Raw genomic sequence first — 18,505 nt, 5'->3', positions numbered from 1 at the left:
AGTTTAGAGCAGCCGTCACGGAGTCACTGCTCGGATTACATTATAAACAGGTCAGTTAGCGCGCTGCTAACCTCAGGATGTTTATAACTACGGAGTTTAGTGGACACACCACGGCTGCAAGGTTAGACTGTTGAAGGCTACTGAAGACTACTAAAGCAGGCAACGCAGCGTAAGCAAAAAAAAAACAAAAACCACACACACACACCAAAATACAAGTTAAGATAAAATATGAAAACGAACATAATAAAGCATAAATAATTAAATTGAATTGCGGGCCAGATGTATGTTTATTTTGTTAACACGTGAGGGGCCGTATGAAACCGCGTCGCGGGCCGCATGTGGCCCGCGGGCCGCTACTTTGAGACCCCTGGTGTAGATAAAGCTTTGTTTCTATTTTAATGGAGTGGGCGCAAGGTGTGAATTTTCATATACAAAGAATGGCAGGTACACTTTATAGCAATACACAGTAATAATGTCCAGAACCTCTGGTGTAGTGGACTTACATGTAGTATACTGTTTCATGTACAAGCATGTAGTGTATATAATGTAGTGTACATAGTGTGGTATACATCCATGGTAGTGTACATAGTGTGGTGTTTGGGCATATTGCATTAACGGTGCAGAACTAAAAGAGGTGTTGTTCTGTATCTTATCACATATCAGTGTTTAAATGTTTGAGGAACACTTGGGTGTAGTTGGTGCTGATATTGCTGGTTGTTGGTCACTGCTGTTGTTGAACAGAATGTTTGGTATGTGCTGAGATTTTCTGTCCCAACACGTACACTTCCAATTGTTCATCGGTCAGGAAGGCAGACAGTGGCTGATATGTTGGGTTATTGCAGTGTAGATCAGATAAGAAACAGATAAGCATGGGACAAACCGTATAGCTAGGCTGAGCCCCAGGGTTCTCATTTCTTGCGTGTGTGTCTGTCAGATGCCTCTCCCTGAGGAGATCCACTGGTCACCGGGGGACAGCAAACTGCACGACATGAGTGCAGAAGAAGTGGCCAACCAGCTGGTGGTGTTCGACTGGGAGCTGTTCAGCTGTGTGCATGAGGTCAGAATAAAACAATTTTCACTCAGTGCATTTTAATATGCCCCTGCCCCCATTTACTTTTTATATAATGTCTTTTACACTGTTTTTTATTCAATGTTTATATTATTATTTAAAAAATATATATATATATATATATATATATTATATGTTTACATCTCATTGCTGCAAATACAGAGGCCAAGGTCTCTGCCTCTACTAACTTTGTGTCATTATGTGTTTTGCTCTTGTGTGTGTGTATGTGTGTATGTGTTTGAACAGGTGGAGTTTGTGTGTTACGTGTTCCATGGGGAGCAGGCTCGCTGGCGCCCCCTCAACCTGGAGCTGGTACTACAGCGGTGTAGTGAGGTGCAGCACTGGATCGCTACAGAGATCCTGCAGTGCCAGTCACTGCCAAAGAGGGTGCAGCTGCTGCGCAAGTTCATCAAGATAGCAGCTCTGTGAGTACTTTTTTTTGTGTGTGTGTTTAAGAGAGTACATGTGCAGACACATGCGTTCGTACATTTGAAGGTGTGGTCAGGTGATCTGGTGTGTTTGTGTTGAGCATGGGAGCAGCTTTTTAGTGACTCATGAATGTAAGTTGTTGTTATATACACTATATGGACAAATATATTGGGAAATCAAGGGTATAAAAGAAGAGTTTTTGCTGCTTTTGTTGGAGTAACTGACTCTACTGTCCATGGATCTTTATATTAGATTTTAGATCATTCGATCTGAGGATTTGATTGTATTCAGCAGCAAGAGCTTTAGTGAGGTCAACATGTGGGGTGGGATGGGCATTGCTGGCATTAGGCACAGTGCCAATAGGTTCATGTTTTTCTGCTCCAGAGAGTCCTATTCAATTGGCAGGCCTTCTCTATGGGGACTAGACAAGCTGTGTGTATGTGAATTTGCACATCTGTTTTATAAATGGGTGTAACTTAAAGTGTAAATGCATTTTTTACAAACATTTGGACATTTAGGGCCCTTTTTTAGCGAGCCTTCAACGGCGCAGCTTGATTAAGGTGGGTGTCCGTGTATCTTTGGTATCATGAGAATGCAATGCAAAAATGCGTGTAACGGGCACCTGCGTTGCCAAGATAGCAATTAATGACTGTTGACTGTTGTCAGGGTTTAAATCAGTCAGTGAGCACAGTGTTTTCCGTTGCCAAGGAAAAAATACGCCAGAAATTTACCTGAGCACATCTCACTTTCAGACCACTACGCCCATCAGCGTAGATATATTCACAAGTTGCTATTTAAATGATAGAGAGCAAGGCGTGAAAATAGACTGTTGACAGGGTGCAAAATGCAATATGCATCACAACACACTTTGCGCAGGGTGTAAGATAGCGTGCATAATGTATATATATTAGGTTTATAATCAATGTGCTGTGTTGGGTGTGTTGTAGGTGTAAGCAGCAGCAGGACCTGCTGTCTTTCCTTGCTGTCGTTCTGGGGCTGGACAACCCTGCAGTTAGCCGCCTGCGCCTTACTTGGGAGGTCAGTTTTCTTTCTCCTTCTTTATGTCTTTCTCTCTCTCTGGTTGTCTCACTCTCTTTCACTCTCACACACCAGCTGTCTCTCACACTCTCACTCATTTTGTCCTCCTATTTTCCTCACTCTTTCACTTGAATAGACACACACATGCACACAAATACACACATACACACACACACTGTTTTGCCTCCTTTCATTTGGTAAGAGCAGGGTGTTATTCCTGGCAGAGGCCTATTAGCTGTTGTCATGGCAACGGAACTGACTAAGCAGCACCTTTCAAAGGGAAACACTTCCCAAGCCCACCTTTTCTGTTTCAGCGCAAACTGATATGTATTCCTTCATCTCTGTACCCACCGCTCACATTACATACACTTTTCTTCTCTCCATGTTAACTGAGAAAGGTGTCAGTGGATATTCTGCGCTGTGTTTTGACAGGGCTTGCCAGGAAAGTTCCGGAAGCAGTTCCAGCAGTTTGAGAGCATTGCGGTGAGTGTTCTGAGTCACGAACCCTTCATCACCACAGTTCACAGAGTTTGCTTCCCACAGAACAGCCTCTGAATGACCTTGTGTTCTGCTTTGTGTTTGTGACTCAGGACCCCTCAAGGAACCACAAGTCATACAGGGACCTGCTGGCCAGTCTGAGGGCCCCTCTCATCCCATTCACTCCACTGCTTCTCAAAGGTGAGCCTTCGAATACAAACGAATACAGATACACTGCCTGACAAGAGTGTGGACATTTAGATTTTAGTACATTTTTACACTTGTCCTTAATGAATGAGTTCACACCCAGAGTTGATTCTTGGCTTGTTCTGGGGAGCAGCTCATTATCTCTGGCTTGCTTTTACAAACAAGTATTTTTTTGCGAATCATGTAGGAGAGTAAGCTTTGACCATTTACTTCTTTTTACTTTTTTTGCTTCAATTACAAACACTTAAATGGAGGCTTAAGTGTGTATTGCACCTTGCATAGACATAGCCTTAATTTCTAAATACGAGCAGAACTGATGCACCAAATAGATTTAGGATACACAAGGCCATCATTTAATATTAATATAAGGTATGTTGCTTAAAAAAACAAGTCCCTAAGATATTTTCTTTTAAATTGTGTGTATTGCACCTTGCATAGACATAGCCTTAATTTCTAAATACGAGCAGAACTGATGCATCAAACAGATTTAGGATACACAAGGCCATCATTTAATATTAATGTAGGGAATTTTGCTTTAAGAAGAAGAAGTCCCTAAGTTTTTTTTTTTTTTTTTAATTGAAAGCAGTAGAATCTTGAAGCTGGGAGAATTTTAAACAGCAGTTCATATACATTAACCAGTATTAAAAGTACTCTTCAACAGTTTGTGTGCAATTACACATTCTTACCATAGAGGTCTCTAAATCCCTCTAAAACCTCAAATTCCCTCTAAAACCTTATAGACAGTTGCTTTAATGTCAAGATAAGTTTTTACAAGTCTTCTTAAACATCCTTTTTTTTATTGTGGTTGAACAGGTTTTGTTACTCTGCCCTTAGGATTCATATGTGGCAATGTTTTTTGTTGGGATTGGTGTTTTGGTTTTGGTTGTATTGTGCAGTCCAGACTAAGACATTCCTCATTACTTCAGTGTGAGTTGCTATGAACTAAATAGGTGGATATATGTAAATGTTTTGGTTTTGATTTTCACACAAATAATACAACAAACATTAACAAATACCAAAAATGTCACCCAGACCACCTATATTATACATATTACAAATTTTCTGAGTGACAAAATCACATCAGCTATAAATGCACACACTCTTGCAGTGGTCCCGAAGCTCTGCTGTCCTGCCACAATAATCCCTGTGCAGCTGCTGTCCAGATGTGTTCCCATAAAGCTCACTACTGCTGCGGCCATCCTGCTGCTGCCTGATTATAAAGCAGCATAACAGGCCCCACTAGGCTAATCAACACCCTTCTGTTCTCCGCTCACTGTGCAGGCAAGAGTCCGAACGCCCTCCCCGCTGGCCTAATACACACTTTCCTTCTGCACGTTTCTCCTCACAGCGATTGCTACTACTAGTGCTACACATGCACACTTGCACAAACACACACACATACTACACAGCCCTTCTGTTCATTATCACATAGTGGTTCACTAGACATAAAAAACATAGTTTACTACATGTATGCTTTGTGTTTATACTGCATGACCAAACTTTTAAGAACATCTTGGGGTTTTTTTTGGAACGACAAATATTTGGCCTATGTTCACTTTTCCATACTGGGCTGAAGTTTAGTCTTGATGTGACGCAGATTGTCAAATCCAAACTTTTCAAATCAGATTTGAGTCATTTTCATTTGGTCCTTGATTGGATACGTGACTAAGCATGCACTTACTGCAGTTGGTGACATTGATGATTTATAGTAAAATCTTTTCACTCTGTGGCCAATTTTGCAATGTCACAGGCAGTTATTTCTACAAGACCAGGCTTTGGTCTGTATAAATGAGGAGACCAAAATATTTAAAAATGAAGGTCAAATTATAGTTTCAAAAACAGATTTTAAACCACGGATCAACTCTGATTTAATAAAGAACCTAATAAATAGTTTGTAGCATCTGGCTCAATGATGCGCATAAAAAATATTTGGCTACTGCACCTGCACAGATCCCCACATCAAGAGGGACTTCTCCACAAGCATATTAATCCTCATCCTATCACTCCGTGATATGACCAACGACCTGATTGGCTAATTGTGTTGAAGGGTGGGACTTTGGGCTTATGTGCTCAAAATATAGTGTATCCAACAATAATAATAATTTATTGTATTCTGCAGTAAACCTGGTAGCACACAAAAGGCTGATTCTACACTCTGATGTTATCATTTCCAGAGTGAACATGCTAACACCATATAAAAGAAAGATTGATTTTTATTTTTCTTGCAGAATAGTGACTAAGGGGAGCTGTGGAAAACAGCTATGTACTGATAAAGCTCACAATAGGCTCAGAAATATTGTATCATGACTTTTATTTCATGACTTTTAATCGTGATAATGTAATGCAATCAGTTTCATTCAATTAGTGTCACTTTGTAAGCAAATCTGTTTTTATCTAGGTAATATTTTCACAATTTACTACTGTTGTAATTATTAAAAAATGCCGAAAGATACATTTACTGAAAGCACATTAAAAAGCTTTATTTTACTAAGCTTTGTGTGCTCACATAATCTTAAAAGCTCTGTTATGTTTGCTGGGCACACACTGTGATTTGGTAGATACACACAGCATGCACGGTAGGTCAAACCTCAGGAAAGATCAACGTTTAAACACACCCTCACTGTGTTTTCAGGTGCTTCTTATTTCCGCTGCTTGAGTTTTTCTTCAACTTCTTCTTCTCCTCTGCTGTATGCTTTTATACTGACCCCTATACAGCTGCACTGCCATCTTCACATCAATCAAACTGCTTCTTCTTCTCTTTTGCCTTTTCTCTCATGAGGCTTTTTTTCTAGTTTTGCCTCTCTCTCTCTCTCTCTCTCTCTCTCTTTCTCTGTACCTCGTTTCACCTCCCCTTCAGCTCCTTCTGACTCTTCTCCAGAATGCTGTCAGGACTGCTCTGGCATCAAACTCTAATCAGAGCTGATCAGCACTGACTACAGCTGTGTTTCCCTTTGGTTCAGACATAACACAGATTTAAAATGCAGACTTGACTGTGGTCTGCTGTGTAAATATGGTTGGTTGTTGATGTTTGGGTGGTGCCTGCTCTCTTGATCTATCAGTGTACCCTGCAAGTGACCTTTTTTTTTTAGTGTTAAGAGTTAGGATAATGTAGTAATCAAGTAACAAAAGCTTCAAAAATTGAAAAGTCCTTATTGGCAAGTCTGTTCACATGGTGGCCATCTTTACTTTAAGACTACCAGGCAGTATTACTTTATTTTGCACAATAAGGCTCAGCAGATTATAAGGCAGTATTTTCTCTTATATTTTGATACATAAGGTGCCCTGGACTATAAGGCGCACTGACAATTTTCGGGAAAATTAAAGTATTTTAGATGCGCCTTTATGTGAAAAATACAGTACCTTCCACACAAGACCAGGCTCTGACCTCTGTGAACAGGGCAAGTCCAAAATACTCAAAACTAAAGGTCAATCTGCTTTTTTAAAACTATATTTTAAAATAAATTCTACAATCTGCTAGAAAAATTCAATAATGTAAAAGGAACTTGATTTTTTAAAACTTAATGGCTGTAAATCTCCATTTTGATGGGAGCTTCCTCACTAGTCAATTGACCCTCCTTAACTTACGTCGTAACCATCTAGCAGATTGACTCTTTTAGTTTAAGATTAGCATTTTATCCATACTTAATATTTCAACCAGTAAATGGTCTCCTAATTTTAACATTTCTGCTTAGAGCCACCATATAAACAAAAGCAGCATACTAACTATTTGTCTAAATGATCACACTCCTATTTTATATCGTGTCACTTTCAGTAATCTCCTACAGAGTTATGTCATGCCAGTTGTTTCAGAGTGTTAGTGCGCTTACTCTTGCATTAGTAATGAAGCTAAAACCGAGTTGGGTGAGTGTGAGGGAGAACAGATGGAGCTGTGTTTGGATATTTTCTTATCCTTTCTTATATAAGAGAGGTAGCCTGTCTGTGTGTGACTGTTTTATCGACAGCTCAGATTCTGGGTCAACTACTTCCTAGCTAGATGCACATTTATTAGGGAAGTCCTGATCTGATTCAGATTTGGAATCACTAAGTTTGGCTCACCAGTCAGAAGTTGCAAAATTAGATAATCCCAGGGCAAGAGTTTTTAAATTGGATCATGCTTTTGTTTCATTGTGTAAAAAAAAAAAAAAAAACATTTTTAGCAGCAGTTCAGTTTGAAACTATTGCTTGTTTTAAACGTCAAAATTGTAAAATCATTGTAGAGCATTTCTTGCATTAATATGCTATTAATGTGTATTAAAACATCCCAATATGAGTTCAGTTAAGGCAACTGTCTATAAGATTTTTCAATTAGTCTAGTGAGATTGTGTAATTGCATAGTGCAAAAAGTGATTTTAATATTTAATAATATATATTTTTTCATTTAGGGAAAGATGTAAAAACTTAGAAAGCAAACCTACCATAGCACCCTGTTCTGTTTTTAGAATAAACTTATTATACATTGCAGGGATGGTCGTGCCAGGACACTGGTATCATTAATTAGAATATTTAGAAAAATTTGACACTGCTGCTTTAAATTGACATTGGTTCACATTTCATTCATCACACTGTTCATTTATTTATATTAATCCTAATGTAATGTATCATCAGAATTGACACAGATGTATAAAAAAGTGCTCTGATTTTAAGAGTCTTTTTGATGGACTCTTTAGTGTCCTGTGCAGTCACCCTCAGATAAAGTTAATAAATTATTGCCAGCTGTTCTAGTTATTGTGGTCTTTTGGGAGCTGGCCGGAGTTCTATTTGTGACTCAGCCTTGAATTTTTAATACTTGTTGACCACCTCTAGCCTGGCAGGGTCATGAGTTCATCCATGACCTGAATTACCTTTCTGTCTGCCTCTCTCTCTCTCTCTCTTTATCTCTTTCACTCTAATGAACCACCTGTATTCATAGTCTTCCTCCAGCGGCTCGCAGCAGCTCGTCTCTGCTTGTTCCACTACCCACCCACCCTTTTCACCTCTGCAGCAGAATAACGTAGTCATGCCGAAGAGACATCATGGCCTGCTGAGTCTCCCTGCAGCCATCAAACCTGCCCAGCCTTCTCTCGCTCTCTCTTTTTCATCTGGTGTGTGAGCGCCATGCTGATGCTCTGCAGGGGAGCCGGCGCCCAGCTAAGCAAGTGCTGACATGTCATTACATAACCATTCCTTTAACCATAATCCCTTCTTACTCTCTGCAGATCTGACCTTCCTTCATGAGAGCTGTAAGACCTTCCATGGGGAGCTGGTTAATTTTGAGAAGATGGTGAGTGTCAAGAGTGGTTTGTGTACACACTTACTGACACATGCACACAAACACAGACACACCACTTGCATGCAATCTACACTCATCATGAAAGAAATGTTTGCAAACATAGTTGCACCCGGAAGGAAGTGTCAGATTGCACAAATTGCAATGTTATTCAGAAGTAAAATAAAAAGTTACCAGGAACTAGGGGTGGGTGATATGGCCCTAAAATAATATCACAGGATTTGATGGTATTTTCGCAGTAACAATACTCTGGACAATATGACAAAACACTAAATTAAAAAGATTATTTCAACTATACACTCTTGCAACAAAATGAAAATTTTATTATTAAATTTGATATGATATGAGACACACCGCTAACTGAGATATTAAAAAATACAAGAATTTTATCAGATTTGTAACAGAAGTCACTGATTCAGAATGTCATTATACTAATAATGCACTCCAAATATCTCCATATATCCAGGACTAGTAAAAAATAATGATACTGGACATATATTATCTGTTTTTAGTAAATGTATAATTAAAATAAAGAAATAAGAACAGTGAGAATTTTTTCTTTTGCTGAAAATTGCAAAATAGTTGTATCCTGATGTAATAATTAGAGGTGGGTGATATGGCACGATATTTTATGGTATAATATCATTCACAATATTAAAAAATGTTGGCAGTATTATTGTGTAAGATACAATATGGCACAGGAAGAATAAATGGTTCATAATTTAGATTAATATGGGCAAATCTTTGTTTTATTAAGATAGCAGCAGTTTTTGGACGAGCATTGTCATGTTGGAATAGATAGAAAGTTCAGAAAAGGTCGGGCCTGTGCTTGTAGTTGGTCTGGCATCATGCAACCAGACCAGACAGAACATTGCTTTAATCTTGGCACTGATCACAGTGACTCCACACACAGATTTGTTGTTGTCTCTGCCATCCTGAGACACTCCGTGTCTGTCGTAAATACCAGTTTACCAAGTTTCTTTCCTGTCAGTTGATTCCTTCTGCATGTAACTTTTTTTTGATGACGAGTGTATCTGTAAACATGATGCATATAAACTTCAGAGGAATGTACAATGTCTTAAACCTTTGTTATTGTTCTGCTCTTTCATTTCAGCATAAAGTGGCAGAGATGGTGCGGAGTATCAGGCGATACAGGAGTACTCAGCTAGGTAGGCATACCCCCTTTATACACACACACACACACACACACACAAACAGATACAAAACCTGTCAGAAACGATTACTGCAAAAACAAGAATATGATTTCAACCATCAAAATATGTACACACCTGCATACACATACTTGTATACGCTTGCACACACTCACTCAAACACACACACTCAAACTCAGACACACACCTGTCTGAGTGGATTAATTTTGGAGGAGCTTTGCTCCACCCTGCCACATCCCATCTGTTTTGAACAGCACAGCCCTCAGGGCTAAAAAAACTACAGGCAGCCGTTCAAAACACACATAATCACATAAATAACACTGAACTCAATCACACAAACAAATTCACACCCACATTCACACCAATTAGAAAACAATTTGAAAACAGTTATCAATCTCAGCATCATTATCTATTCCATACAAAGATTCTGGGAGTTCTGGCCCATGCTCACAGGTAGACCTCCTGCTTCTGTTTCTTTTGTAACATCTAATTGTGGGATTTAGGAACAGGAAGCTATTCCCAGATAACCCTGAAGGGGCAATTTGCATCTGGAGCAGCTGTGCCTCTCCCAAACACCTTCATTTCTTCCTCTCATATCTCCGTTTGAAATCAAACCAATCAGACAAACAATAGCAGAGCCGCCATGGCAACCGTGACATCACCACTTGCAGAAATGTTGAAACCTGTCGTCTGCGCCCACGCAGGTAAAGTCCGCTGCACCATAGCGACCCCTTTGTATTGGCACACCCTCAATAAATAGTCCTCTTAATTTTTTTTTCTGTGGTGTGGTATAGTTTTGACACTGTTATTAGCAGCACCAGAACCTTCTCATCTCAAATCTCTCGCAAAATATGATGGATTATAAGGCACAGCTGAGATTTCTGGTGTTTAAAATGAAAGCTCTGTAATCCAGTCTCCCCAAAACAGTGCCTTTCTTATCCAGATAACTAATGTCCAAGATAAGGATTGTTTTCATTCTAAGTCTGAGTAGATGATTCGAGTGTCTGAGGAGTTTGATCTGTTCTGGGTCAGTTATTGTGACTGGCAGTAAAGGCATCCGTTTAAAAAAAAATTTGTTAAATTATATAGTCATTTTAAGACAATTTTAACCCTTGATGTAATAATAATATTAGAGTATAATAATGCAACCTTTTTAATGTTAGAGAATATTCAGATATCAGTACTGGAAACTGAATACTTTGTAATATACTAAAAAATAACACATAAATACTGTTAATGGGCACTGTTTGCATAGAAAAACATAATGGGCAGTGTTAAGGGAAGCAGAAATAATTGGTCATGATGAGTCATGTCTATATATTGTACGATATGTCAATAATGTAATTAGTCTTTCCAGTTTGGTCAAAACTAAAATAGCAGAAGTAAAACATGATGTGTACCATAGTCCTGGCCAAAGGACCAGAATTTAGTATGACTGAAAGAGTTAATTTTGATCTGGATCTTCTAAAACATGGTCAGTTGCAGTGTAAAAAAAACCCGCTTTATTAGATATTGAAGGATTTTCAGTCCGATATTCTCAAGTTAAGGCAGACCATCTTTAATCATTAAGCAATAAAAAGGAAAAAAATGTGTGCCAAAATCCCCTTTACATGGATATACCTACTATATCTACTGTAACTATAGATTAATTATTAATTTTAAGCAGAATTACGCTGATGGACATACATAAGAAGACTGTAACGCACACACTTGAACCTTAAACTCAGGCCCAGAATTTAAGTTGTTGTGTGTCTTGTTTGGCCAATTTAAAGTATTGGTAGGATCTGCAGGATCTCTCAGTATTTAATGAAACACATCAATAATTGCAGGCTGTGTCTGGTACAAGGACAAGCAGGCAGGTCTACTGTGGCAATAAACAAGACAGCAAACTAATGTTCATGAGAACTGCACACATTATTGCCATTTGTCTTTGCAGTGAATCTTTAAGCTGAACTGAATGTTATTTTGGAATGAATTATATCAGTCATCCCCTAACAACATGTTTAGTATAGAAACATAAAAAAACAGCAGCTTTCTTCTACAATACATGAACAGTTCACAACAAATAACCTAATTGAACTCTCTTAATTGTTTGCATACTTTAGTTCACGTCTGAACTTGATCTCTGAGCCTGGCCTATTACGTTTACACATTAGGGCCTGGCTCCTCTGACTGAGCACAATGTTCTTTTGGCGTAATTATTGGAGAGCTTTCTTCAATTCATCCACCTGAGTGGATTAGGCTTATTGCTTTCCTTCAAGGGTACTGCCGCTAAGTTAACAAGGCAGTCGCTTCCAGTCTGGTGCAGAAATGAAGCCTGTTGCATAACAGGAGTATTGCATAATATATTCATGCATTAATGTACACTCATTTTCAAGGAGAAAATAGTCAGAGGAAAGTGTCAGATTGAAGTGTTCTTTAGAAGGATGATAAAGGTTACTGGGAAGAGATTTAGACTGATATATATTCAGATGCAACTCTTGGTCATATTTATTGAGATACAGATACAGAATTAGCATGTGTAATGCAACATGCCAGATGTCTCAGTATGGAGTTGTAGAGGTTCCTAATCGTGTCCTGTGATAATCTAACCAGTTCAGTTTAAATATTCTCACACGGTTCCTGCTGATTTTGTGGTAGGGGTGTTTTATTGGGCATCCAATAGCATCCCACATATTTTCAGTTTAGAATAGGTATGGTGATGTGGTTGGTCATGCCATTGTATCTGTGTTTTGAAGGCAAGTCATTGATACAGCGGCAGTATGTGGACAAGCATTGTCCCGTTGAAATAACATACCATAATATGTTCAGCATTTCGAAACAGTATGGCCACTGGTTGAAGGATCTCTTTAACATAATATTGGGCTGTCAAAGTTCCTGTAATAATGACCTAGAATGATCTGGCATCGTAGGAAATGCTTTTTGTATATCTCAGAAGAAGAGCTTTATATATGTGGTAGAACAATATATTTTCACAAATTTGATAAAAGTCAATGGATGCTACACACAATACTAGCATTGCAGTCAAGATTTCTTTCTCTTGGCAAAAACTGCAGTCCAGCCTCAACCTGGTCTTTGTCGTTTACAAGTGTGATAAGCATCACATGGTAAACTATTTCTAATCTGCATGACTGAATGCATTGTTGGGCTTCTGTGGCATTCTGGGGCACTGGTACCTTGCCACGCTAGCCTGCATCAGACGACATTTTCAGCACCTGCTGACAGCACATTATTGATGTGAGGAAGTCAGAGAGCATCAATTAGACCGGACAAAAGCCTTCAATTGTAGCCATTGACATTTCAGGCAGCTCATGCAGATCTGCGCTGCGTCTCCCCCACAGTGGGCTTGATCTTTCGAATGTGACTCAGATGTGGGAGTTAATAGCGCTGTAATCACGTCTATAATGGGCACTTGCTGACCACAAGTGAGGAAGGGGAAATTTAGCTGCTGCTGTGAGGAACATGTTGACATGACCTTTTTTCATGCTATATACGAAACAACAGGCATATCTTATAATGCTTTTAGTCAAAGATAATCAACACGGGAGGTGCTTTGTGATTGAAACCTCATGGATGAGTGTGTGAAGTTTGGTCTGGGTCTGGTGGAAAGGTGGATATGCAGAAGTATATATATCATTTTTTTGGAAGATGAGAGAGGACATGTGTAGCTATTCATAGTTCCCTTTATCTCTTTCTCTCTCTCTCGGTTTCTCTTGCTTGCACACTCGGAAAGTATCTTAAAATACGAATGCTGAGCTCCTGCAGTTGGTGGGTCTGTGTGTAAGTGTGTGCCTGTTTGTTAAAGCAAAGAACTGAGGGGATTTACATCAACATCCCCACCATGTGGTCAGAGTTGGAATATTCAGTCACTGCAGATGTGTCACTCAGGAGTGAGATAGTGCCATCTACTGGTGTGGTGCAGAACTTGTTCTCTGGTTACTTAGAATAGCATTTATTTATAAATGTATATTGACTTACTAATGCAATAATGGTTAACAATTAATGTATAACATTGCTTTTATATCACTATATATATATATATATATATATATAGGACACTCCTAATGAATGCATTTCTATCCATGCATTTTTAACATTTACAGATCTTTTGTTTACATGCATTTTAAATGAATCCTTTGTGATTTAAAATCAAATAATTAAGACCATATTGTCTTATGTTTAACATCATATTGACCATTTTGACATCACAATAGGGTGCCATCCCAATGGGCATCATGACATTATAGAAGAGTGCTATTACCATGGCTATTATGGCATCACAATAGGGAGCCATTGCAGTCGCTACTATGACATGACAATGCAGTGGACATAATGACATGCCTGTAGAAATGTAAAGCCAATATAGAGAGGGGTATAAACCCTCATTATTGTGCTGTGAAGCAGCTTTATACAATACTTTTAGGATGAGTTGGAAACAGTTACAGAAGAAACTGTGAATGAGAAGGTGTCACAACACTTTTGTTCATATAGTGTGGTAAATCAAATGTTACAAAACCTTTGCATTGCAGTGTATATATTTATGATTATTTTTATTTATTTATCTCTGATCTCTCTCTTTTTCTCTCTCTCTCTCTCTCTCTCTCTCGTAGTCATGGAAGCAGAGCCCTCCCCCTCTCACCTCCAGACGAAAGCTTACGTGCGGCAGCTGCAGGTCATCGACAATCAGAACCTGCTTTTCGAAATGTCCTGCAAGCTGGAGCCCAAAGACATGTAACAGGGCCAATCATCTCCTATCTACCCCTTCTTAAACCTGCCCTCCTTAACATAACCACCCCCCCTTTCCTCCCTGACCTGCACTTTGACCAATCTGCAAGCTCCTTTCGCTCTGTCTCTGCTGCTCCGTCACAGCTGGACTGTTAGACTTGAGCTTTGCTCAGTAAGAGTGGAGGAAAAGCAGGAGCTCTTGCTGCTTTAGTCTGGACATATTCAGGATGCTGTGAAACGTTCGGACAGAGCTGAATGTTCTGGAGCTCGTTTTGTTCATATCTAATATTATCTCACGCTCTGCTAATAATAATTCTATAACCCGTCTGCAAGGTTCCGCGGTGTTTCGTCAGTGAGCGTACGGTGTGAACAAAGCTATCTTCGAGAGTTTCCTGAACAGTGACGGGCTTACATCCGCCCGCATGGACCTTCTTTCTTTCGCATCTTTTGCTTTTTATTCTGTTGGTGAGCTCTTGTCCAGTTTGCACTGCCATCAGACTGAACCAAACGCAACAAGGAGGCGGATCAGATCAGCTGATCGCAAGCCAATCCCACCACTTGTTGTTCCTGCATTTTCTCCAGATGCTTCAGAGACATGGACTGCGTCTTGACTTCAGCTCTTTTACCTCACACTAAAGACCCACTACAACATGAGACAATCTGACCTCTTGAACTTTTACCTTCCCCACGCCGTTTCCTACCTTCCAACCCAGCCAACACAGGCACTTACTGTACCACCCTTCAGCTCTGTATTAAACAGACACTTTCTCAGCCATGAATTAAAAGTATAAATTAAGAGTCTCAAAGCCAAAGACCAGCTACTTCATGCAGCGTTCTCTGTCAGACCCTCTGTCAGGCCCTGGACTTCTTGTCTTCTTTAATTTGTGCACTAACATTTAGAGAGTGCTGAAATAAGTAATTAAGTTAAACCCTCAAAACAGTGTAAACTCTGATTTGTGTTCATTTGTAGCCCTCTGCTTCTAGACCAATGACTGTAGAAAAACATGGACACTATGGTTTTCTTCCATTCTGTAGAAATAAAACAAAAAGACCAGAGACCATGTTTTTGGAGTGTACAGACATGATGATAGCACAATGAGATGCCATCACAATGACCAAATGACATCACAGCACTCAATGTGATGTCATAAGTCATTATATATTATATTATATTATATTATATTATATTAATATATTAAATATAGTAGCATGTAGAGAAGTAGACCAGAAGCAATTGATAGCTTGACTATAACACAGCTAATCCATTTATTGCAGACGGTCTGTTTCAGTCAAGGCTCAAGTGCAACAAGTGACACCATTCGTAAGATGAAAAATATTTCTGGGGGAAAAAAAAAAAAATGTGTCAATAGCACAGGGAAAACTAACTGTAGGAAATAGACATGAGAAAATTTACATGAGAAAAATTATATATATATATGGTGATGTACCTATTCTAGTTATACTGCATCCAGCCAGAAGAGGCGCTAGACCTGTGGTGGCTTTGTTTTCTACAGTAATTGTTAGAAGAAGTGTTTTATATGTTTTCAGGATTACGCAGTTGCAGTCACTGTTTCAACACTTATTTTGAACTCATACATGCCCTTAATTGGTCTACTTTAAATTATTTTAAAAATGATTTTCTGGTTGAACAATTATTGTAACACAGATTTTTAATTTCTGACATACTTAAAATTGTATTTTATCATGTCATTTTCTCCCAGATCCCTAACTAAGCCATCATAAGCTATATAAGGCAAATCTGGTCTCAGGTGGCCACAGGGACAAACTGACTGCTGCTGTTCGTTGCTGCCCTGTTCGTGTGAGGTGGCTGGTCTTGGTTGCGACTCTCTCAGGATTAGTTCCTGAGTCCGAGCTCTTTGCAGACGCTGATCTGTGAAGCCTCAGTGTATATATGCCCTGTAAATAGCTAAATAAATATGAAGACTCTATTTTATGTATGAGCTATGAGATGGACACTCAATGAGAATATTTGTTTTGTAAATCTGAGGAAACAAAATGTATGTGTACATTTTAAAAACTAAGATTGAGACTGAGTCTAATGTCCGCATTGGGAAAAAAAACTGTACAGCGTATCTTCTTGGTTTTGTTGCATTGCAGTTTTGATTCTGTTCCTATCCGTAGTGGATGAATTGTATATATATCTTCTAGTTTTGTTGCATTTCTTTGGTTGTTTTATTTTCTATATGCGATTGATTGAATTGTACAGCATGTATTTGGTTTAGTTGGATTTTCTTGTTTTTAGTTTTTTTAAAAGCGGGTAAACTACGATCTCTGGGTGTTGTTTTTGGTTTTTGTACAGAAGTCCGTGTTTACAGTGCGCTCCTCTGAAACTCAGACATGTCCAGTGAGGCGGGAAGTGGGCGGAGCAGAGGGAGGCGCTGCTCTGCTGCTTCTCCACCTGAAACAAAAACGCATCTAAAATAAAGCCTCTTCTGATGAGCCTGAGAGTCCAACTGTGTGTCTTTGATATAATGGGTTTTTTGTTTGTTTTGGTGATGTTTAAGTGGTTAACTGTGAAGAAATTTTTTAATGAAATCTAATCTCTTTAGATATTATTTTACATTTTACTCCTAGCAATAATTTTATATGGTCACTTCTGCCAAGAAGACAAAAGAAGGTAAATTGGCCATAGACAAAATCTTTCAGTAAAAATCAGTGCAAAAAGTGTAATAAAGTCAGTCCTAATGCAAGACTCTAAGTCACTTAATACTTAAAGTTGTTAAATATACTAAACATTCTTTTGGAATACTTAAAATCTAATTTGCTTTTTTTTTTATTCAGCTTATATTTTGTGCTGTATGATGGAAAGACATTTAGTGTTCGTACACAACCCTGTTTCTGTAAAGCAAGTTGAGAGACAAAAAGAAAAAAAATTGAGAGCACAGGACAGAAGAATAGAAGAGCCAAAGGTGAAAACATATGTAAACAATGGTGAGTAGTTTGGAGGGGTAAGAAAACACAGCAGTGATGGGAATTTCCAGCTCTTGATAGAGAGGCTGGTTTTTTGGGATTGGGTCCCTAAAAAGATACGTTTCTATGAGCTCCCAAATGGCTCCTCAGATTTTTTTGTACAATTAATTATCATATGTATATTATTTATATGGTTTTATTTACACACTTAATATGGAACAGTGCTATAAAATAAATTATAAAATACACAAATCAAAGATACATCTAAATTAGATAAAAAAGCTCCTGTCTCTGTGTATATTCCCAGTGATTTTGGGTTTTCATTAGCTGTAAGCCATGATCTCAACAATAAAAGAAACTTAAAATAGATCACTCTGTCTGTAATACATCTTTATAATATATTTTTCACATTTTAAACTGAATTACTGAAATAAATAACTTTTCAATATTCAGTTTTTTTTAGATGCGCTATTAGTATATATTTCAGTTTTTCTTCAATAAACGGTTTTTATGCGATGCTTGAGCTACAGTCGGAGCTCTGAGTTTAAAAGTTTTATAACTGCAATTTTAAATGCTTTTACATTTTTTGCGGTACTAAACATTTAATATTGTTCTGTGTTGAGGAAATGAGTACATGTTAAAGAATAAAGAATCCGCCTAGTAGTATATTAATTTGAGGAGTAGCGATGATTTTGGGCTCGAAAGAAATGGGTGTTCTTAAGAAAGAATAGCAGCCTGTATAACAAGGGAGAAAAACTACGTCAACTAATTCACTTTTGGAACAGATAATTTAGTTTAATATTTAAAAATGAACGATGTACGTGATCTAATCGATTTAAATTTTTAACTTTTTGTATGTAAACTGGCATAACACTGTCTGAGAGAGTGTTTTAGGTTTGTAATTAAACGTACTAATTAAACTATTAAATTAGTACGTTTATGGACTCTCTCGGCTTGCATTATATGCATTTTTTAAGCATGATATGACGCTTTCAAAAATGATCCATAAGTAATTTTAAACCTTTTAGAACCTTGCTTCAAATCAGTAAAAAATATAATTTTGTAAAAAAAAATATATATATATAAATGCATTAAAATTTGTGTGTAAATGACTATGTATAAATATATATATTTAAATCTAACAGATGGGATTGAACCTCACTCGGTGCCTTTGTAGGAATTCTAATCCTA

The 18,505-nt window shown here is 38.2% G+C and overlaps 1 protein-coding gene across 1 annotated transcript in view; it reads left to right on the top strand.

The window, feature by feature from the left end:
- Positions 1-16,843, top strand: part of rapgefl1 (Rap guanine nucleotide exchange factor (GEF)-like 1) — a 46,973-nt gene extending 30,130 nt beyond the window's left edge. Inside the window, exons 8-15 of the mRNA XM_022668478.2 lie at positions 935-1,057; positions 1,316-1,494; positions 2,446-2,536; positions 2,969-3,019; positions 3,127-3,214; positions 8,416-8,480; positions 9,601-9,655; positions 14,269-16,843. Coding sequence (XP_022524199.1) covers positions 935-1,057; positions 1,316-1,494; positions 2,446-2,536; positions 2,969-3,019; positions 3,127-3,214; positions 8,416-8,480; positions 9,601-9,655; positions 14,269-14,393 — 777 coding nt within the window. The 3' untranslated portion in view covers positions 14,394-16,843. The remainder of the gene's footprint in view (positions 1-934; positions 1,058-1,315; positions 1,495-2,445; positions 2,537-2,968; positions 3,020-3,126; positions 3,215-8,415; positions 8,481-9,600; positions 9,656-14,268) is intronic.
- Positions 16,844-18,505: the final 1,662 nt, after the last annotated feature.

The sequence above is a fragment of the Astyanax mexicanus genome, chromosome 19, assembly GCF_023375975.1.
Source record: "Astyanax mexicanus isolate ESR-SI-001 chromosome 19, AstMex3_surface, whole genome shotgun sequence".
Lineage (NCBI taxonomy): Eukaryota > Metazoa > Chordata > Actinopteri > Characiformes > Acestrorhamphidae > Astyanax > Astyanax mexicanus.
The sequence above is the reverse complement of the archived record's forward strand: the minus strand, read 5'-3'. Positions and strand labels throughout refer to the sequence as shown.